This window comes from Apus apus, chromosome 14 (assembly GCF_020740795.1).
Source record: "Apus apus isolate bApuApu2 chromosome 14, bApuApu2.pri.cur, whole genome shotgun sequence".
Classification (NCBI taxonomy): domain Eukaryota; kingdom Metazoa; phylum Chordata; class Aves; order Apodiformes; family Apodidae; genus Apus; species Apus apus.
The window spans coordinates 17,005,238-17,028,048 of NC_067295.1; the positions used below are offsets into that span (position 1 = coordinate 17,005,238).

Sequence of the window (22,811 nt, forward strand, 5' to 3'; positions counted from 1 at the left end):
ATCATTGTGTCATCAGCTCCTCCCTCTCAGTCGTCCTCTTCACAGCAGAAGCAGCTGTCCCTGTGTGCGTGCCCTTACACTCATGTGCTGATCAGTCCTGTTATTACTCTGGTCTTCAGCATCATCCAGTTCTTCTCCTGTGATAATGTGGTTCTCTGTAGTGCTGATAGCACCTCACAGTCTTGTGTCATCTGCAAGACTTCACAGTTGCGATTCCTTTCTTGTTGGCCATGCATGCTGATGGAAATAGGGGACAAGGCAGTTTTTAGAAGATCTCTGCAATCAGCCCATCCCTTCTTTGTGCACCACTTCCATCCACCACATCTCCAGTCCCAAGTAAGCATGTCGTTAGCCCCATCAGGAGATGTGAATGGTTAGACAGAAGAACTCTGTGTCTTAGGCAGAGTTGGAGAGGGGTCAAGGGTGTGGAACTGTCGCCGCTGCCTTTCCTGGCTGGGCTATAGGACCAGATCTTCATGGACAGCATCTTAAGAGAGGAGTGATCTTCCTTTGAAAAAAGACTCAGATCCCCCAGAATAGCAATATAGGAGATGCTAATCTTTGCATAAGCCAGAAAAAAAGACATTTATTTTACAGACAACATTCAAAGACCAATCAACAATGATAGAGTATCTAGCAGATAAAAGTTGTCTTTTTAACTTCTTGAAGTTAGCACCAGGAACAAAAATCTTTATCTCCAGGCTCTGTAGATGCAGAGGAAATGTTATTTCACTGGCAGGTTGTATGCTTTTATGGAGATGGAAATGCTCCTTCAGGAGTACATTTGTCTTTGAGGAGGACAGCAGTGACTCAGGCACAAGGCACAACTGAGAGAATTTTTATGTCATGAAACTGTGTACTGGGTGCCCTTCTGGACTAATAAATTCAAAAAACAAAGTTAAAAGTACAGTTAAAATGACATTATAGTATGTCAGAAAAAAATGGACAGGAGGAGGAAAGGGTGTTTTGGCTGTTCTAATAAGTGGCCTTGGTCACTGTCAGCTTGATTTGAGGTCAGAGAACTCAGTCAAGGAAGGCTGATTTCCCCCCCCCCCCCCATTAAATGTGTATTTATGTGTAAGGATCTTCATGTGAATGGGTGTTATGTATCTTAAGTATTCAATGTAGAAGTATTAATACACTCATGCATTCCTAATATAAAACACCTCCTGTTTGCAAGGCTAGTGTGTAATGTAACTTGAACTGTGAATATGGCTTGAACTTCTGCAGTGCAAATGTACAGGTTTTCGTATCACAGTGTTCACAAGTGGAGTTGCACAATTGTCAAACACACCGGAAATGTGGAACCCACAGAGAGACCTTCTCCAGCAAGAGACACTGGAGAATATGGTTGTGATTTGCTGAGTTTTATGGTAAGCGCAGGATAAGATTTTGAACAAGCATGAAATTTGAGATGGGGAATTAATTATCTGTGCATTTTAAAAAGTGTCGTATAGTCGTCAGGCATTTTAAATTGTTGGTTGCTTCATTTCATAGTTGCAGCTGAACTTTTCGGCTTGTGGACTGTGCTGTTTCAGTCAGTGCACTTGTGGAAGTGTTCTAGTTTGGTCTTCTGAACTGTCTGATAAAACTGACACTTGAGATAGGATCTTTTTGTTTGTTGTAACAAAGATTCTTCTGAGAAGGAGAGGATTTGTGCTATTATTAGAATTTACACTTACTGATGGTGTATTTTCTTGTGTAACAGTTGTTGTTTGGGGTCTCTCATGGATTACAGATGTGTTTGGATTTCGCTGCATGTTGATACCACTGGGGAGCATCCAGGCTGGAGGAGGATCTGGAGTTCAGGTGCCTTGGCTGGGATTGACCTGGGTCACCTGAAGAAGGGTCTTCTGAAGGCAAGGGCCTTCCAGGAGAAAGGACGGGCTTTACTCAGACCACCCTCAAACCCATGGGTTGTCACCTTGGGGTGTTGAAGAACAAGATGAGTGATTATCAGGTGAAATGTCCCTTTTTTAACCTGTTTGTGAATCAAACACACAAAATCACACAGAATCGGCATGGTTGGGAAGACCTCCGAGATCCCAGAGTCCAACCATCAACACAAAAAGTCTCCCGACCACCAAAACCACCCCCCTCCCCCCCAAATACCAAACAAAAAACCCCCCACCAACACAAACACAACCCAAAAACCCTTGGCCACTAGAGCATGCCCTGAAGTGCCACATGTACACGTTTCTTGAACACCTCCAAGGACGGAGACTCAACCACCTGCCTGGGCAGCTGTTCTAGTGCCTGGTTACTCAGTAGAGAATTTCTTCCTAATGTCCAATCTTAACCTCACCAGGCGCAAATTCAGGCTATTTCCTCTGGTCCTGTCATTACCCACTTGGGAGAAGAGGCCAGCTCCCACCTCCCTACAACCTCCTTTCAGGTAGTTGTAGAGGGCAATGAGGTTTCCCCTCAGCCTCCTTTTCTTCAGACTAAACAACCCCAATTCCCTCAGCCTCTCCTCATAAGACTTGTTCTCTAGGCCCTTCCCAGCTTGGTAACTCCTCTGGACACGCTGCAGCCCCTCAGTGTCCTTCTTCTAGTGAGAGGCCCAGAACTGATCTCGGTGCTCAAGGTGCAGCCTCACCAGTGCTGAGCACAGGGGCACCATCACTCCCTGCTGGCCATGCTGTTCCTGCTGCAGGCCAGGATGCCGTTGGGCACACTGCTGGCTCATGTTCTGCCAGCTGTCCACCATCACCCCCAGGCCCTTTTCTGCTGGGCAGCTCTCTAGCCTGGGGTTATTGTGACCCAAGTGCAGTACCCGGCACTTGGCCTTGTTGAGCTTCACACAACTGACCTCGGCTCATCGATCCAGCCTGTACAGGTCCCTCTGCAGAGCCTCCCTACCCTCTAGCAAATCAACACTGCCACCCAATTTGGTGTTGTCTGCAAACTGACTGAGGGTGCATTTGATCCCCTCATCCAGATCATTGATAAAGATGTTGAACAGGACTGGCCCCAACTCTGAGCCCTGATGGGACACCATTGGTGACCAGCCCCCAACCTGATTTGACCCTGTTTACTACAACGCTCAACGCCCGGCCAGCCAGCCAGTTTTGTACTCAGTGAAGAGAACACTTATCTATGCCATGATTCACCAGCTTTTCCAGGAGATGCTTTGGGAAATGGTGTCAAAGGCCTTACCAGAGTCCAGGTGGACAATGTCCACAGCCTTCCCCTCATGCAGCAGGTGGGTCACATGGTTGTAGAAGGAGATCAGTGTGGCCAAGCAAGATCTCTCTGTCATAAATCTGTGCTGGCTGGCCCTGATCCCCTGGCTGCCTTGCACTTGCTGTGTGAGGTCACTTGAGATGTGCCTCTCCATGATCTTTCCCAGTATGGAGGTCAGACTGACAGACCTGTCATTCCCTGAATCCTCCTTCCAGCCCTTCCTGGGGTCACATAAGCCACCCTCCAGTCATCTGGGACCTCCCCTGTTGACCAGGATTGTTGATAAATGATGGAGAGAAGCTTAGTGAGCTCACCTGCCAGTTCCCTCAGCACTCTGGGGTGGATTCCATCAGGCCACATAGACTTGATCTGTGCACTCCTCTTTAGTTGCCTGTTCCTTCTTCCAAAGGTGGTAAACTGTCCTTTTTTTCCTAAGTCCCAACAAAAGCTCCTTGCTCAGCCAGGCTGGCTGTCTTCCCTGCCCTTTGATCTTTTAACACATGGGACACATGGGATGCTTCTGGGCCTTTAAGATTTCCCTCTTGAAGAGCGTCCAGCCTTCTTGGACCCCTTTGCCCCTCAGGACTATCTCCCAAGGAACTCTCAACCAATGTCCTGAACAAGCCAAAGTCTGCTGTCCAGAAATCCAAGGTGGAGGTTTTGCTAACCCCTCTCCTTACATCACTAAGAATTGACAACTTCACCATTTTGTGATCACTATGCCCAGGACGTCCTCTGACCACCACATCTCCCACTAGTCCTTCTGTATTTGTGAACGGGAGGTTTATCGAGGCACCTCCCCTGGTAGTCTCACCAGTTGTGTCATGAAGATACCTTCTGTACACTCGAGGAACTTCCTAGACTCTTTCTTCTCTGCTTTGTTGTATTTCCAGCAGACATAAGGTAGGTTGAATTCCCCCACCAGAACAAGGGCTGGGAATTGTGAGACTTCAGCCAGCCCCTTGTAGAGTACTTTATCTGTCTCCTGGTCCTGGTGGGGTTGTCTATAACAGACTCCCAGCACCATATCTGCCTTATTCACCTTCCACTTCATACTTACCTATAAACACTCAACGTCATCATCACTATAATCGAGCTCTATACAACTGAAACACTGTGACTTACAGAGCCCCTTCACCGCTTCTCCTTCCTTGCTTATCCCTTCTAAAGAGCTTATATCCATTCATTGCAGCATTCCAGTTTTAACAGTCATCCCGCCATGTTTCCATGATGGCAACTGTGTCATGGCTATCCTGCTGCACAAGGGCTTCCAGGTCATCCTGGTTGTTGCCCATGCTACGTGCATTAGAGTAGATGCACTTGAGCTTGGGCTATCTATTTAACCCCCATCCTTGGCACTCCGCAGAGTTTCATCCTGGAAACTCTGCTCTCAGGGAGCCAGAAGATTTCTAAAAGTCATGTCATGTTTGGAAATTCAGGTGTGCTTTTATCTCTGTGTGTGGGCTGATGGCTGCATTTTTCTATTTGCGTGAGGGTATGTTTCAGCTGTTAAGACCAGTGAGGGAGAGCTGCTTTAAACATTTGCAAAACAGTTGTTTTCACCAGGGAAACACTAAATATGTCTGTGCTGCCTCTCTTCTTGGTAGAAACTAGGAACATTTTAATAGAGTCAAGTTAATGTTGATGTAAGTTAGGTAAGAGTCAGTTCCTTAATCTTTTACTTCAGTTTTACTAAATAAATGACTTGTCTTTAAATAAAATGCCTATAAGGATAAAAATCTGAACATCTGTTCATAGTTTTTAAACTATTTGTTGCATTTTACAGAGCTCTGTAATGCTCTTCTAAAACTGGCTGCGTGGAAAATGGAAGGTATTTCCCTGATGAGCACAATAATCCTGAGAATTGGCTTAGTTTAAGGATCCTTTTTCTGATTGTCAAAATGAAAAGATTTCACACTCTGTTCCTGAAGCTCAGGCATTGTTGGTATCCAACTGTGGTCATTATCTGTACAGGAGCAAAAATAACAAAGTGTGACTTGCTGTTTTGAGTGTCAAATACTACATGGTAGGCATCTGCTTCATGATGAAGTAATCTCTCTTCCTGAAGTTGCCATTGAGTGAAATGGCTCCTGTTAAGAGAGCAGAACAAGGTCTTCATCTTGAGTGGCTTGTAAAACTCAATGGTGGGCTTGATAATGGGACTGGAGGCTTGGTTTTGAACAAGATGAATTTAAATAGCCAGGAGTTGGCCTCTTTCTTTGTTATGGTTCTCTAAGACAAAATACCGTCAACTCAACTCCCTAAATTGCCAGCTAATTAGGTGCTGCCAGGAACTTGTGAGGAACTTGTGAGGAACTTGTGAGGAACTTGTGAGGAACTTGTGAGGTGGACACCACCACCAGTGTCACCTCCCTTGTTTGAGGGCTTCCTGCAGAAGTGTCCACTTGAGCCCTTTCCCACTTTACCAGCAGACCTATTTGCTGGTGGGTGTCTCTTCCAGCTGTGTATTCCTCCCTTCTTTATGTGGTGCTGCTTTTGTACCCCCAGCAGCAAAGGCATAAGGGGATGGGGCTGAGACTGAAGCCCTGATGCTCCCTCGGGATAAGATTTGTGCGTATATGGGCATCTCTGGCTCTCTGCTTGAATTATCACTGATGTAATGATTTCTGATTTTAGGTACTATTTCTAGTGATTTCCTTCCTTTGCAGAAGGCAGCAAAGCAGGAAGCCAAGCAGTCTGCATTGTACCAGTGCTTTTCAGAGGGATCACTCATTGTTCCATGTAAAGATATTTTAATGATAAATATTTTCCCTGTAAAGACTAGTGTGTGAGCCATTGTTGTTTGTCATAATCCTGGGTTATTAGACCAGTTATCCTACTTGAAATCTGGGGATAGAGGCTAGCAGTAAAAAAATCCACGTGGCTGATTTTATATATAGGAGTTTCATACTCCAGTTTCCTTAGCTCACTGCAGTGATTAACTGTTTGTATTCAGAAATCATTATTTGAAACCAAGCATAGGAACTCTGGAAAAAATAGTTATGATTATTAAAAATAGTAAAAATATTAATCACTGTGGTCAGCCTTGCTCTTGAGAACTGCTGGGAGTCTGGGCTGTTTCTTTGTCATAGTGGAATCCAAAAAAATAACCCAAACAAACTACTTTTTCTTAACCATCAGTGGCATTATCTGGTCCTTTTTTATTTCTGTTTTCTACATGTCTTTACTACATCTCCATAAAGAAGGAGGTGGAAGCTCTGAAATCACTGAGATGTGGGTCAGAACAGAGCTCCGTGCAGTGAAACCATGAGAGAAAATCAGTTGCAGCACCTGGCTCTGCAGATGAGAAACCCCTTCAAATCCAGGGCAGCTCGTAGCACCAAGTTAGGCCCATGATTCTTTGCTAGCACTGTATTTTTCCTGGCCTCTTGGCAGCACTGAAGTGAAAGAATGCAGCCAGCAAATTTGCATTTCAGTTTTTATACTTAGTAGTCTGGGCATTTTAATTTGAGGCAGAGTACATCTCAGTTATGTTAAGATGTCTCTGAAAAGACTTTAAGGCCATGCTGTTTGGGGCTTTTTTGGCCCAGTCTTACCCTGTTAAATATCTAAGTTTATATTGAAGCAAGGGAATTATCTGCAGAATCTTCTTTCAGTAAGTCAGTGGAATTTGTACTGCTTCTGAGGCCAGAAGAATGAATTTGATTCGTGTGAATATTCTTTTGCTTGCTGATTTTAGTTGGCACCCACAGAGGCACAGGTCTTCATCTTTGTGCATTGAACTGCACCATTTTGATAGGATTGTCTCTGCACAAACTTGGGTGAAAAACACAAGAAACAAGAGTAAAACAGAAGGAATCTTTTTCTGTTTTAACTGTTTCAGTGCATTTTGTAAATATTGCAGACAGAAAATATTCAGATGAGCTGGTGACTTTCAAGTTAGTGTCCCTTCTGCCTGTTTGTTTCTTGGAGGTTTAAAAGGCCAGGTTGAAATCTTGGTCCTGTTCGAGTTACTGAGAGCATTCCCACAGCCAGGACTGTACTCATCTCCTCTCTGAAGGAAATGGAAAATATGAAATGCCTGTGGATGTTTATTTACTCAGGTGCATTCACTCAATAATAAGTACTTGATTTTGAAGCATAACTGTCTCTGTGAGTCTGGTTGATAAAAAAAAAAAGGTTCTTTATTCTGTGTTCTGTGTTTCTCCTGCCCTAGTATGAGTTTCTAGCAGCATGGGAAGGCAAGCGTTGGTGCAGAGAGCAAGCACCCTATGGCAGGGGCGTGTGCTGGGTGCGAGGGGACACCTGGCAGGTTGAGCTGGGGCAGGAGAAGGATGGTCACCAGCCCGGACATTGCTACTTGGCTGGGCCATCTATGGCCAAATCCTGTGGCCCAGGAGCTGCAGCTGGAGGACCATGGTACTACATCATGCTGTAGATGAAGTTCTGTCTCTGCTGTCTCTGGAGGCTGTTGTTCTCAGAAATACAAATGTGCCTGAAGTGCGTGTTTTCCACAAACTCTGGGTGCCGCTTAGTTGTGCTTGTGGATGTGTTTCTCTTCCTGAGCAAGGTCATTTCAATCTCTGCTGCTGTTAGTGGCTACCCTGAATGCTGTATGAAGTATCTGCCGCTGGCTTACTGGAAAAAAAAACAGCAGCTGAGCAGAGCTCCCTTGGAGCATGAAGGGTGAGCGGCAATGGCAGCATGCACTCAGGCAGGAGCGGGGACAGCCCTGGCTCTGAAACCTCTCCTCCCCATCCCGCTGGTGTGACTGTTCACTCCTCTCTGGATTTGGGATTTTTCCTGCTCTCAGCCCTTCTGATGCACAGGGAAAACCTCAGGTGAGATGGCTTCTGATGCGGGACCAGCTAAAACATGCTGCAGAGATAGGCAGAGCAAAGAGCCCTTGGGTCCCCATGCTCAGCTGTCATCACCTGATCTCTTCAGCAGACAGGCCAGGATATACTGCAGTACATTTGAAATGTGGTCCTTCCCTGAGAATACTTAGGGTAAAATTAATTTTTAATGTTGTCTCCATATCTCTCTCTTCTCCAAATGGTTAATTGATTTTTAGTTTTCTTTGGTTACTTCAAGGTTGCAAAATAGATGGGACTGAATAAGGAGACTGAACCATATTTGTAGAAGGTTTAATCTTTCCATCAGTTTCCTCTGAATTAAAACAGCTGTATCAAATCCAGGAATCCTATTAAAGATGACCTACATAGTGGAAATAAAATAGGGCTTCTTTTGCTTCCTAATTTACTGTTGAGTTGAATGTTTTCCTTAATGTCCATTCATTTTTACTGCTGCTAAAAGCCTCATTCCTACCTTGCCTGGTGGCGTGCTCATGGATGGAGAACTAGGAGCAGGAGGGCATCTCGAGCTGAGAGGGCAGTGAAAGCTGAGCCAGTGCAACGTGATGGGGATTCAGCCCTTGGCTGTAATTAAAAGTATGAATCAATCAAGTTTTAGCACAGAGTGGTTTCACAAAACCCTGCAAGGAAATGGAGATCATTCCCGGAAAATAGCTCTTTTGTTGGTGTAGCTTCATTCAGTCCTCAGTTAAACTGCTGCTTCTCTAGGTCTGTGTAGCTGTGTCTGTTAGTTTGGTTTGGGTTATTTTTTTTTTCCTTTTTGCTCATTTTGAAATGATATTATCATTCTGGAAAATGTTTCAAGAATAAGCCTGAAAATATATTAAGCAGATTGCTTTATGAATTTATTAAAATTAATAAAAAAGATTGCTGGATATTTATGAGTGACTTAGTGATTTCAATGTTTATTTGACATCTCAGAGGAAAAACCATGTAAAAATCTAAAATCTTGTACAGTCTTAAAACTTAATTAAAAAATACATGTTTAGCCTCTAAGGTTACTCCTTTATAGTGGAAGAAAGATACTGGCATTTCTGTTATTTCTAGAAAATACTGCTGGAAAACAACCATAAGGGGTAAAAGCCCTTATTGCAATACATTTGAGCAGGAAGGAAAAGAAAGTGAAAAGCCAATGAAAGATTAAGAGCACTGCAGAGTACAGAGTACAAGAAAATGAGACATGGCTAAAATGTGTTTGATTGTTTCTATAAATACAGGTATGTAGGAATGGAAACTGACTCATTGTTCAGGTCAGTTTACTGAAGAGTTTTAAAAGTCTGCAGGAATAATAAACGATGAAGCCTTTCAGTCATCTACAAAGGGAAGGTCCAGTTCATGAACATAATGAGGGCTCCAGTGTCACTGCTAATTATTCCAGTAAGAGCAATATGCAATGTGCACATGGCTTATCCTGAAAACGGAGTTAAATACTGTGCATAGTTCCACGTGCAGAATTTATCAAAATAATCTTACTGTGCATTTAAAATGCATTTGTTTCCTTGGGAGTCTTACCTAAACATTATTTTCACCGTAGCCTGTCTCTTTTAGAGTACAATGAGTCTTTTCTTTGTTAAATTAAAATTGCCAGGATGGCATTATTTGCAGAACAGAGGGGGGTAAGAGAAGGCTTTTCTTCCCCAGTATTCGTACTTGTAGAGATTGCAGGCAGCTGATGTGCATGTCAATCTGATGGAGCTCAACCTAAGGAACATTTTGGGACCAAACAGAGAGCAAGAGAGGCAGGGCCAGGGGCAGAGCACCCTCATGAGCCCCTCATGGCCCTGAGTTGCCTCCTGTGGGCTCCTCTTGTTCTGTAAACATCTTAAAGGTAGGTTAGAGCCATCTTGGCTTCATTTCGTGCTCTTTCTTGCTCTGCAATCAGGTCTGCTCCCAACACCAGTCGTGCTCTTGTGGCTCAAGTGATGAGTTTGTATTTTAGTAACTGGACAGATTGGTGCAGACAACTCTCTTGTTTTGGCTTGCTTGGATGTAGTTGTTTTAGAGTAATTTTTGGGTTTGTAAGGCCAAGATAGGACTTGTTCTGAAGCTGGTTAAGATAGCTTTGCTACACTATGCCATGGGAAGCATGGTGGGACTGTGTGTTAGGCTTGGTTTGCTGTAGGGGGGATGTATGTGGTTAACAGAGCATACGTTTTCTGAGCCCTATGGATTTTACCACAAGTTTGTGTCAGGACGGTTACTAAACCCAGTTCAGCTTCTGAGCCTGGAGGCCTGGATCATGGGCTGTTATGGGTATGGATATGTCTTAGTCTTCTGTGCTGAAAATCCCTCTTCACCATCTATAGTGCAAGAACCAGGCTTGCCTAAGGATGGGCAGAGATTTGAAGATGCTATTTACTTTCCAGGGACTCCGTGGAACATGTTTCATGAAAGCAACTCTTTTTGAGAGTAATGTGCAATACCAATTCACTGCAGTGGAGCTAAATCATGTGTTGCACATTTTACTTCTCTCTGCTGCAAATTCTGGTATCCAAAGCAGAGAATGTCTCAAGCTCCCAGGTCAAAAGTGACATTTTACAGAAATAACAACCTGAAATTAGGTATTTTCTGTTCCATTTTCATTGTGAATATCTAAAAATCTTTCCTTCAGCCCGGTGTTAAGTGCAGAAGTCCACACTGCTATGTGCACAGCTGCCCCTTTGGTATTGCTAGTGAGAGTTAGCAAAGCTGGTCCCTTCCCTTCCCTGTTCATCAAGAGCAGCAAGCCAAGGCTTTTCTTGCTAGGTGTAAAAACTGGTTGAATTCTACTGTGAGAATCTCCGCCTTTGCCTGTTTCCCTCCTCCTTCCCTCATCTCCTGCATTCATTTGCTGCTGTGGCAGGTCACTGTCCCTGGGTGCAGAGGTTGCTCACAGCTGCCTGGAGCTGTGGATGTGTTTTCCAAAGGACTTGCACATTACTGCAAAACTTAACCACCATGTGAGTTATAGGTGAAGCTTTCCAAAACTGCACAAATAGAATTGGTCTGAAGGTTTTTGATGTATGTATTTGTAAATATATTACCACAGAAGTAGAATTTGCCCTAATCTGACATCAAATTAACATGAATCAAAAGTCAGGGTGGAACAAGTAAGAACAAGGTTATTGAAGATTATGATAGAGTTGTGCTGGTTTGGATAACGCATGTTGGACTGTAGTTTGTATATTAATTTTACATTAAAGATACCTAATACTTCTTCATAGTTTCTTCAGCTTGATGAAATGTTATTGTACTAGTTACAGTACTTAACATTTAGTATTTCCTATTTTGTAATTTATATTCTCTCAATTTTTCTTTTTTCGTGAGGAGAAGAAGTCATGCAGGGCAAGTGCATTTTACGTTTATTCCTCATCTGTGCCTCTTTCTCTGCTTCTTTCATATTCAGAAGTTTATAGAGTTTGAAGATGCACTGGAACAGGAGAAGAAAGAATTACAAATCCAAGTGGAACACCTTGAATTTCAGACTCGACAGCTGGAGCTGAAGACCAAAAACTATGCAGATCAGAGTAAGCAAAGTTGTACACTGGGAATGATAATACACTTTGCCTTTCACACATACATGCTGCTACTTAGAAAATGTTTTTCATGCTTTTTGTTTTTTTAATGTAATTTACACAAAGGAAATGTCTGGTTATCCCTTTTGTATAAAATTCTGAGCCTTCTAAATGATGGGATGTATCCACACTACTTTCATAGAGGCATCATTGTTTCCCTTGTGTTTCTCTATACTCAGTCTCTCCAGATGCAAGATTTGGGCCATTGGTGAAACTTCAGAACCTGGTTTCCAGTTACTCCATGTCCCTGAACAGAACCTCCTATTTTTTTTCTTATTAAACTATCATATTTATTTGTTTATTTTTACAAACACTTCCTTCACATGTGTAGCTGGGTTTTGTTGGCTGAGGTTCCCCTCAAAGCTCATTGGTGTTTATTCCAGTACTCCTGCTGCTCAGATAGCCACAGATGCTCATTCTGGAGGATAATTGAAATTGTTGTCAAACTTGAATACTTACAGGGCACCAGGCTACTGCTGAAGAACTCTGCTTCTGTGGTCTTATTGCACTACCTACTTTGCTCATTTGGGGAGCGTGAAGGTGCCCATGAAGTGAGTTTGTAATGGTAACCAGATCCTACAGTGTGCATTTTTCTGCTTCTGTATGTTTTGTTCAGTAGGTGCAAATTAATTTCTAACAAAATATGCTTTGAGGTGTTTAGTTTCTTTGAGAGTCTCATGGGTCTTAGCTGACAGTTGGAATCTTCTCTTGGTAGTTTCACGACTGGAGGAACGTGAATCAGAAATGAAGAAAGAGTATAATGCTCTACATCAGCGTCATACAGAGGTAGGATGTCATCTCATTATTTAAAAAAAAAATAAACTCTTAATCTAATGTAGAGTCATGTCAAAGAATTCAGCTTTACAGTACTAGCGATGACTAGAGCTTCTGAACTTTGGGAACATAAGAAATACCTGAGTGGGGGGTGTAAAGAGGATGGAGCCAGGGTCTTTTCAGTAGCATCCAGGCACAAGACCAGAGGCAGGTGGCACAAATGAGAACAGAAAAGGCTCACTCTGAACATCATTAAAAATTTGTTACTGTGAGGATGGCAAGCACTGGCACAGGTTTCCCAGAGACATGGTGGAGTCTCCATCCTTGGACATATTCAAAAGCCACCTGGACATGGTCCTGTGCAACCTACTCTAGGTAGGTTGCTCAAACAGGGATATTTGACCCGGTGGACCCCAGGAGATTCCTTCCAACCTCAGCTCTTCTGTGATCATGCCCCACTACCTCATCTCCCACTGCCAGTGAGCCTCCAGGTGACATGTTATTTTTGGATATGACCTTTCATGGCTCTTCTGTTAGGAGATTAAGTGGTTTCAGACACTGCTATCAGGTTCTCTGTGAGATTAACCCATTCACTTATATCATCAGCTTAAGATGAGCATGTGCAAATAAAGGGAATTGGAAATGGATGCTGGAGAAGATCAACCAACAGCAGAATGGTTTTAGTTTTGTTTTCTTTTTTCCTTTTCTTCTCCTCAGTGTGGCTCAAGAGTTTTTCTCTCCTCACAGATGATCCAGACCTATGTAGAACACATTGAGCGATCCAAAATGCAGCAGGTTGGGGGAAATAATCAAACAGAGGGTAGTCTGCCTGGGAGAAGGTAGGACCATAATCTCTTCAGATACCATATGCCATCCGGGAACTTACAAACTTGAGTGTACATATTTGAGAGAGAAAAACCAGAAGCAGGATTTTTTCCTGTGGGCATGGATTGTAGTTGAAGTTTTTTTGTACTGGATTGTGGGTGAGTTGTGGCTTGACGAGGAGGAGCTTTATGTGTTCTGTTACAAGGCACAGGCTTTGTCACACTGCTGTTGATGGGGGCCTCTGGAGAAATACATATTTTCCAGTAGCATATAAGGGTTTGTCTATAAAATGGATGGAAGTGTCAAATAAAGTATTTGTGTGTGTGTGCCTTTGTATGTGTGATAGCCAGCAAACCCATAGCAATTCAGTGCATTAGCCATTATAGGATTTTTTTTTTTCCTCTGGCCCTTCAAAGGAAGCTTTCTTTAAGTCAGAATTGATTTTTCTCTCTCTCCACCCCCACCGTTTGCAGAGCACCAAACCAGTAAGAACCAGCCTTTGTTTAAAGAAGGCAGTGGTAGGGAATTTAATTATATAGAACTATTTTTTTGTCATCTTAGAACACGTTTAAAGCACAAAAGTTGCAGTTGTTTGATTTTGTCTGTTTTAACTGGTGTGTTAACTTTCCTTCTGATGTAACATTGCCCATGGGGTGAGAAGTGGAAGTGATGTTACATAAATACTGGTTAGAGAACTAATAGATCCCATAACACATAATCTGCTCAGATTAAGTGTAATCTATTAATTTACTGAGCCATAATAAATATGTTTTCTGTGGAAATTTTCATGTCTGACAGATTACTATGTGTGTTGGTGTCTAACACAGGAAGGCTCTGTCTGTCTAACCCAGAGAAGAGTGTCTGCAAGGAGCATCCTCTCTCATCTCTTGCAACACTTGTCTAACTGATCTTGGTTAATATCTTGTGAACTTCAGCTGCTTAGTATCACTGAACTTCACTCAGAAACAAAATCTTTGGGAGGCATTTGGCTAAGAAAAAGGGTGAGGATGACATGTCAGACTATACACAAGGGCAGTGTGAGCAGAGACATGGAGATGAAAACAAATGGAAAGCGAGGAAGGCTGTTGAAGTATCATCTGGTAGGGATGACAAAATACAAGATAAGAGCATTGGGCAAGATTTGGAGATGAGGAAATTATTTTAAAATTACTTTAAATATAGAATAAAGAAATACTATAAGAATAAAGGAAGAATAAGTTAAGATATTTTAGTAACTTGTAACAGGTGAATGTCTGACACCAGAATGTCAGTTGGTTTTGGGATAATGTGATAGAAATGAAATTGCAGGCCTGGGCATAGTACATTTAAATAACCTCTGTCTGCTGTGGCTCCTTACTGCTACATTGAACTGCTCTGGAAAAGACTGAATTCCAATTGCCAAAATTTTGACTGTGTGAAAGAAAAAGGGAGAGGAAAAAGATACCCAGCCCCACCTTATCAGTGGAAGGATGTTAGAGGGAGTAGAAAAATACATGCATCTTTAGAAACTTGGATAACTAGCCTGGGACTCCTGCCAGGTTCCCTGCAGCCTTACAGTCACAAACTATCCTGAGCTGGAAGGACCCACCAGGATCATTGAGTCCAACTTCTGACCCCACACAGGGCAACCTAAGGGTTAAATCATATCTCTAAGAGCATTGTCCATACACTTCTTGAACACGAACAAGCTTGAAGCTATGACCACTTCCCTAGGTCTATTTGTTACTTCATTATCTCCCATAGTAATTACATGTACTTCTGTAGTACATGTAAAGATCCCTTATTTATTCTGAACCAGCTGGTAAGATTTTTATACTCTCATTTGTAAAGCTACCAAAATGTTACATAAAGAAAGGAAAGACAATTGCATGTGAATCAAGGGGGACTATTTATCCTTTCTCTCCTGCCAGTCGAATAGTCCTTTCAGGGAATAATATCTTAAGAGTATTTCTTATAGAGAGGAATAACTAAAGCTTGTAGTTATTGAGTGGGCTGTACAGTGAATTATCTCTGTGCTGTATGTTGTGCAAAGCAGTAAATTAATCACACAAAAAAGATCAGTTTAGGAGAACACAAATAATTACAGAATACAGTGTTTGGGGTCTGGCTAAAATTGGATTGTCAAAAATGTAAAAATTTATTGGAGAAAAAATAAATCAAAAGATAGATGTCAGCCTTCCTAGACAAAAGAGACAGACAGGTGGTGTGGAAAGCAAGAAGTACCTGGTATAAGAAGTACCAGTAGTTTGTAGGGGTTCTTCTGTTTGTAAAACCTCCCTTATCAGACAGATAGTTCCTTCTCCCCTCCCCCTGGCTGTTTGGAAGTCCACAGTCAGCTCCCAGAACATGGTCTGATTCTAGTATTACAGCTGAAATGGGACAAGCGTGTGAGGCTTGTTTCCCTCCCCACTTATCCTTCTGTAAATAAAATTTATCTGCAAAAGTACCTACACAGTTAAGTACAAAAGTACTATAAGCAAAGGAATGCTTAGGGTCTCTTTGTTTTAAAGGGTGGTTCACATATGCACCTGCCAAATTTGGGTGGGATTGCATGGTAAAAAGTGATTTTAATTAGGTTTTTCTTCCCCAACTTTCAAATAAATGAATATCAGTTGTGGGTTCTTGTTATTATCCCATGACAGAGATGCACAGTGAAAGTGTTACTGGTTATATCTGCCATTCTCTGGGCTGAAGAGCAAAATTTTCATCAAGAATTACCACTTAAATTAGAAAAATTAGTCTTTTATCCTTTTAAGCCAGACATATTGTTAGTCATCTTGGAGGGAAAAAGAGAAATAGCACGTCTCCGAAAGCCCCTGATGGGCTGTGATCTGAGTTTGGAGGAACCACCAGTGGGAAATGGGTCTTTCTCCTTCATTTCAAGCTTTGCACTTTTGGTGTGCCTGAGTGTGTGTGTAGCTCTCTTTTTGTAAATGCTTGTACACAAGCACTCGGGACAGATGTTTGTGTCACTGCACAGCCGGGTGGGGCAAACACCAGCACTGATGTGTCTTGGTGCACTGATGTGCACTGGGGTGAGCACAGGCATGATTTCTCATGGCCTGTCACACAAATTTGAGTACATCAATTCATTTTAATCTGTGGATATGCTTGGGTGTGTTAGACTGCACAGGGGTGCATATTTGCATCGGGCTGTAAGTACCCTGCCTATGTCTGCCTGTCCCTTGGGAGAGGTTTGTGCAAGAACTAGGGGGGGTGTGAAGATTGCCATTCAGCAGAGGGGATGAGTATGAGGCACACTTCCATGAGGTGTGGATTACAATGTGTACACACACCCTGGATGTTATAGGGCTGCATGTTTGCATGACCTTTGCTCTCTAATGGTTGTTTTTTCTGTCTCGCTTTTTGTGTGATTGCTGCTCTGTTTTGGCTGTTATGTTTGTCACTGCAGTCATCGCCAGTCATGGAGGAAAAGGTAAATCCTATTGCTGCATCTTAACTGTTTTAATCCTACTTTTAGAGGTTGCTCTTGAGTGGCAATAGTGTGATGCTGGGACTGTACTGGGCTGGCATGTCTGCCCACAGTACCCACCTGCAGCGTTACACTCAGTCGGATGAGGCCAGCTGCTGGGAAAAGAGATCAGGAAGCAGCTTCTGGGCTCAAAAACAGAAGACACAGAAGTTCAGTCCCAAAAGATGATCAGTCCTCTGTGACTGGACATTTGCAATTCATGCTCCTGAACGTTTTTAAAGTAATCTTTTCTCCCTTATGTTACTACGGAGTGCAGAGCACATGTATGTTCTGTGCTGGGCAGAAAATATATGTCTCCATTAGTGACTTTCCAAAGGCTGGGCAGTGATTCTGGGTCCAGCCTCTGCACTGAGAGCAGTTCTCATCTTTAAATGCTGGCAAAAAAAGTTATAGTTTCGTCATGTTTCATAAGCTTGTTTCATAAGTTGTTACACATAGAGCATCCTGATCTCTGGTTTTGGCTACTGCAAACCTTTATTGAGGACTTTGCTATTTACCTTGTAATGCAAGGTGGAGCTAATCGAGTGTTAAAAGTCACCCTGTACTGGAAAGAGTTTGGTGTGTGAAGGTTACTCCAGCACTCAAAATTTAGACCAGCCCTGAGGATACTCTGAAGTTTTCTGAAGATGGGTAGTCAGCCCCAGGACTGCAAAGCTAAAGTTAACTCTTCTGTAGTGTTTGCTCTTTCCCCTTCCCTTGGAGGTTTAGAAGAGGCTGGAAGGTGTTCCTAAAGAAACTCAGCAAGGAAATTACCTAACAATCTACACTAAAATCCTTTCCTGAAGATCTTGCAGCTTCTGATGCTCCAGAGGATTCATACTTCTATCTCTGTTTAGCAGGGACTTTGAAGTTCATACATCCATTGTGCGTTCAATGGGGTGAAGTGTCTCCTTGCATGTTAAATGTGCATGTGGTTGTGTATGAATGTAGAAATAAGCTGTGGATCCCCAAAAGAAATCTGATAGAGATTACCTAAAGAGGAAGTATAATTTAGTGTCTCTCTCAGCATATTTCTTAGTGCTTCCAGTGAGTTACTCAGGCCATCTCAGCATAGTTACAAAATCATTTACATTGTAGCATGTAGTTACATACTCTGACTGCATCAGTTTTGCAAGGAATGTTTTGCAGTTACAGAGAATTTTCTCCAGCTGCATGCATCTGAGAGGCATGACTTCCTTAAGACCATCATTCCAACCTGAAGAATAGAAAATATATTAAACTAATGGTTAAAGCAACTCAGAAAATGGTCTCACTTCTCCTCCTCCCCCCAGTAAGAATTATTCTTTTGAAGTAGACTTTTTGGGACCCCTGAGTTACTTCTTTAACTGTAAAACTAGGAATTTTCTGTCTTTGTTCAGAAAGTTTTAATTTTGAATTTCTTTATAATCTCTTAGACATGATTGACTATACTTTGTGGCTTTTAAGTCAGTACAGGGCCAAGGGTGAAGATGTCATATTCTGGGAAAAACAGAGCCGTTAGGAACTTTCAGGGTCTTGGAATGGTAGCAGTTGGGTAAAGAGGAGTAAACAAAGGCAGACAGACAGAGGTGAATATACTTTGGCATCACGATCTGTTAGGAGCAGGTGTAAATGGTAGAATGGAGGTCATAAATCAGTATTTAGGTAAACAGCAGTGGGTTGTTTTCTATCAACGTTTTGAGTGGAAAAGCTACAAGGTAACTGATAATCCCTATCATATATGAACCAGGTTCTGAATCAGTTGAAAGACTACATCCCCTCTACAAAAGTAAGTAATGTTAATTAGGTTGTGTGAACAATCTGTGTTCTTCTAAAATCCGGTTATGTGCCACCTTTCACAGGGTTTGCTTGTGAAACTTCCATGTGTGAGCCTTCCATGTATCCTTCAGGAGAGGATTTTAGTGCAGTTTCTTAGGAAGAATGCGTCCCAGATCTCCTTGTGGGGCCACACTGGGAAGCCCTTCCTGCCCCTTCTGCCTATCCAAGACAGCCCATGACGAGCAGTTCTGACACAACAGGATGGGACATGGTGTTGGCCAGGCAGTGCTGAGAATGGCAAGGTTGGGCTTTTGGGATTTCTCCACCAGCATTGCCTCCTTTGCTAGACACTCCACCTCCTTCCTTCATAAATGAGCTGATTGGTGCACCATCTCCTGTGTTGGTGTGTTTGCATACGTCACATGGGGCCATAGGCCTGCTGCAGTCATTTCACCCAGGTGAGGTGAGGTGGCTTTGATGGGTCCCTGGCCTGGTCATCAGGCCAGTGCTGGTGATCATCAAAGAAAGGCACATGAAGGTCTGCTCTTATTAATACTGATGTACAAAAAGGTGGGCTTCATCACTCCCCACACCAATAAGCAGAAGCCCCCTACAGCAGCTGGTGAAGTACTGTCATGGAACCCTTTTGTGGGTGCATGTCCCACAGCTCAGTTCAGCTCTGCAGGGCCATTGGTGTCCAGCAGGCTGCTGGGGATACACCTGCAAAGGGTGTGCTCTGTGTCCCTGCAGACCTGCTACTCTGGCACAAAACCGGTTGCTGGTTCCAGCAAGCTGCCTCAGCCCTTTCCACCTCCACTCCTTGCTCTAGATTTTACACCACTGGAACTTGGCCTCAAAATCTGTGCCAGCCTTTGTATTCAGAATCAACCCCACAGCTAGCTAGTTGCCTGCAGTTGCCAGAAAGAAGAAGATGAAGAAAATGTAATTGCAGACATGTGGTGATATGAATGATGCATTCATTTATACCTTTGTTTAATTTCTGACTTTTGAGTGCATTGTAACATGGGTGTATGGAGAGAGGATTAGAGTACAAGTATTATTTTTCTTGCTTAATATTGGAAGTGACCCAAAAACCTCTGATTTCTGCTGTTGAAGCTAACCAGATTTGAGGTGGAATATACAGAAGTGCTATGAAAATGACTTACTTAAAAAGCCTCTTTCCTGACCCAGTGATGACATCTCTAGGATCTATGGGAGCTTTTTTGTTTCTATCAGAGTAGTTTGCTGTGGCTTGTTTTCCCACAGTACCTTTGTGTCTCAGAAGGCACACTGACTTTCAGTGGCTGATGGTTCCCTGTACTTGTGCATTCACTGCAGTTTTGCACATTTTGCATGGTTGGTACTGCTGGAGAAGTGAGTTGTTCCTCTTGTGGTCTTCTTACCCCCTCCCCCTTAGAGTCTCTCTAGGAAGAGGGAAGGCTCTAGCAGTAGATAGCATGGCTCTGAGTAGACAACACCATGGAAACGTGGGATTTGGGAGTTCATATGGTTGCTGTGTGAGGGGAATGAATGCAATTCAATTTTTAGTGACTAATATTTCACAGAAGCTAGTGTGCTGTTCCTTTTCTATAAGAACTTGTAAGCAGCTAACAGATTGGTTTCCTCTCTCTCTTTTTCTCTGTTTAGCAGGAAGGAACGTCCTAACTCTTTGAATGTCTTCCCCCTCGCGGATGGCATGGTACGTGGGCAGATAGGGACCAAGATCATCCCAACACTGGACCACTGGCACCTGAGTGACCTCGGCCAGCTGCAGTCCAACTCCAGCTACAAGGTTTTATAGAACATCACGGAGCAAGGGTTTCCCACTCTCACCGTGTCAATAGCATCCCAAGTTTTCATAAGATGGAGACCAATTTTATGTCCATAACCCTTTGCAGCCTCTCCCTGCCCTGGGTGTGCTCCCTTGATAGCTCTGCTCTGGTGGGATGGTTTTCTTTGCAGATCTGGCATATGGTGCGGGAGGGATTTAACACAGCTCCTTATGCTTCTTGTCTCAGTAATAATCTCCTTTACTTGGCTGGCCCCAAGTTGAGAGGAATGAATGGGGAGGCAGTTAGAGGTTTAAGGAAGAGAAATCTGTCAGATTTGTATAACTTATTTGGGAGAAGAAGTGGTGGAACCTGTCCCTTTTCTCCCATCAATATGAGCAGTGCTTTTGCACCTCACCTGGGACCAGGCATTGAGAGCTTGCTCTCCAGTGTTTGTCCTTTTTGACTGGTGGCTGTTCTGGCCTTCCTGTTTTCAGTGAAAAGGACTCCTAATCCTCTCTGGATGCCCAAGTCTTGTACTGTGCTTAAGTATCTTCTGTTTCTTGTATATCTGGTCATTGCTCTAGACTTGTGTTGTCTACCTTCAATACACTTGTCACCTTCAATGTATTGCCTTCTGCCCTGGGGCTTGCCAAAAAGCTCAGAGCACTGCAGCTGGGCTGAAACAGCTGCATGGTTCTGCCTGTTGCTTGTGATGCTGTGCTCTGCCATTTGGAGACTGCTCTGAGCCTAAAGACCCAGATGTTGTACTCTTAGCTGACAGCTCATGCAGGTGTCTACAGTTTACTACAGTTGCCTACAGTAGACTACAGACAGTGACCCACATTTCACATGAGCTGTACCTCTAGACTTCTCAAAGTCCCTGTGCTCAGGATCCTCCCACCAAGGATCCTTTCTTTGAATGATGTTCCACAAATGCCCAGTGACAGGCCTGAGAGGCAGTGGTGCATCTACCCAGCATGACTCTCAGTACCTCTGTGAGATACTGGTTTCTGGTCTGTTTCAAAAGTGTCTGATAAACAGCGTTTCTCTCTGCCTGGAATTTGTAGAACATCAGGTGTTATATATGTCACTCTTCTCCTTTTGAGATGTTTTAAATTACTAGTCCTGTAAAATTCATGGAGGCAATAAAGGCAAAGAGGAAGAAAAAAAAACAACAACTAAGAGAAACACAGTTTGTTGTTGTACCCACTCCACATGTCTCCAAATTACATTAGTGGTGTTTCAGCCTGAGGGACCCTGTAGGAGTGGCCTCCTTGTTGCATAGGACAAGAAATTTAGACAAATTCAAAATTTACACAGAAAACAAAGCAGCAGCTTCTATTTTATAGCACTGCCTTTGCAAAGTAGCCAGGCCTAGCACAGCGCAAACCTCAGCACTTCATCAGTCCTCTGCTATCATGGAAGTTGGCAATCCAAACCCAAGATCTTTGGGTAGGGTGGAGACCCTTCTTGGCATCCAACCCTGGCTGTAGCATTAGAGGCACAAATGTTTGGGAAATGTAGCAACTTGCAGGTTGCTGGTTGGGTCCTACAGTCTCTTCTGGAGAGTTTTGCCTGGAGTTAGAGAACAGCAATGCCACAGTATGATAATGTAGTTAAGGATGATGAAAATGAATGTGTTTCTTCAGACTAGTGATGTACCAACACTACAGCATTGCAAGGACACAAGCAGCAACCAGAATACCCAGAAACCAGCTGCTTCTGGTTCTGGAACTAGTTGATTCCTTGGGGTCTCCAGGCAGTGCTGCACACCAAGGTGTGAACGTGCCCTTGAGCTCTCTAGAGGGGTTCATTTTTCGAGAAAACCTGAGAGGTCACTGAGGTTAGATTCATCTTCCACAGACTTGCTAAGGTGTAATTCTTTAAGTGGTACCATTGCAGAACTTCTGAAAGAAGTTGAGAGGATCTCACTGGTAACCCAGCATATGCATTGCAGGAGAATGCAACAGGAACCCAGATAAACTGGAAGCTTTGATGTCCAAGTTCAGGTAATGGAGGGTTACTGACCAGATCTGTGGTAGTTTGTTAGTGGTGATGTCAGGCAAAAAAATCCAATTTCTGGTTACAAGAAAGTTTTGTGTGGAAGTAGTGGTGTGCTACTCCACGTGTGTCTGATGAGTAGTGCTGGGATTTTGTTGGTGCTCATTAGGGCAAGTCAGAAGTGGGATGCTGGGTTTAGGGAGACTAGCTGGTAGGGTGGAGTTAGCTTCGGCTCTGGAAGACTTGGGGTAGTGTGTTATGGAGGATTTCATAACAGTATGGAGCAAACCAATGAACAACTGAAGGATGTGGTTGACTGACTGACTGAATTTGCAATTTGGAAGAGATTCTCCTCCTGCCAGCTTCTTGCACACTCTGACCGGAATGCTGTTTCTTAGATATTTTGCATGACTGCAATCTCAGCAGTACTGCTCATGCACTGCTTGCCTTTTCTTCAACAGCTCTGATATTTCACTGACATCATCTGCACACACATGACTCACCTTCCCAGTAGGTATATCCTAGGTATATCCTATATTTCTGACTAGTTTTCCTTCTTCATGGGGCCATACTGTAGTTATCTTTGAAGTGTTTAGTATACTTATTGTTTTCTGTTTTAGTTGCTCTCATTATA

At 43.2% G+C, this 22,811-nt stretch overlaps 1 protein-coding gene across 32 annotated transcripts in view; it reads left to right on the forward strand.

Moving 5' to 3' along the window:
* The window catches only part of MAPK8IP3 (mitogen-activated protein kinase 8 interacting protein 3), a 78,318-nt gene that overhangs the window by 14,186 nt on the left and 41,321 nt on the right, over positions 1-22,811 (forward strand). For 14 of the 32 annotated variants that reach the window (XM_051631661.1, XM_051631674.1, XM_051631662.1 and 11 more), the window contains exons 2-6: positions 11,407-11,527; positions 12,291-12,361; positions 13,097-13,188; positions 16,587-16,610; positions 20,052-20,196. In XM_051631661.1, the coding sequence (XP_051487621.1) occupies positions 11,407-11,527; positions 12,291-12,361; positions 13,097-13,188; positions 16,587-16,610; positions 20,052-20,196 (453 nt within the window). The remainder of the gene's footprint in view (positions 1-11,406; positions 11,528-12,290; positions 12,362-13,096; positions 13,189-16,586; positions 16,611-20,051; positions 20,197-22,811) is intronic. The other 18 variants (XM_051631687.1, XM_051631688.1, XM_051631696.1 and 15 more) reach the window with 6 other exon arrangements.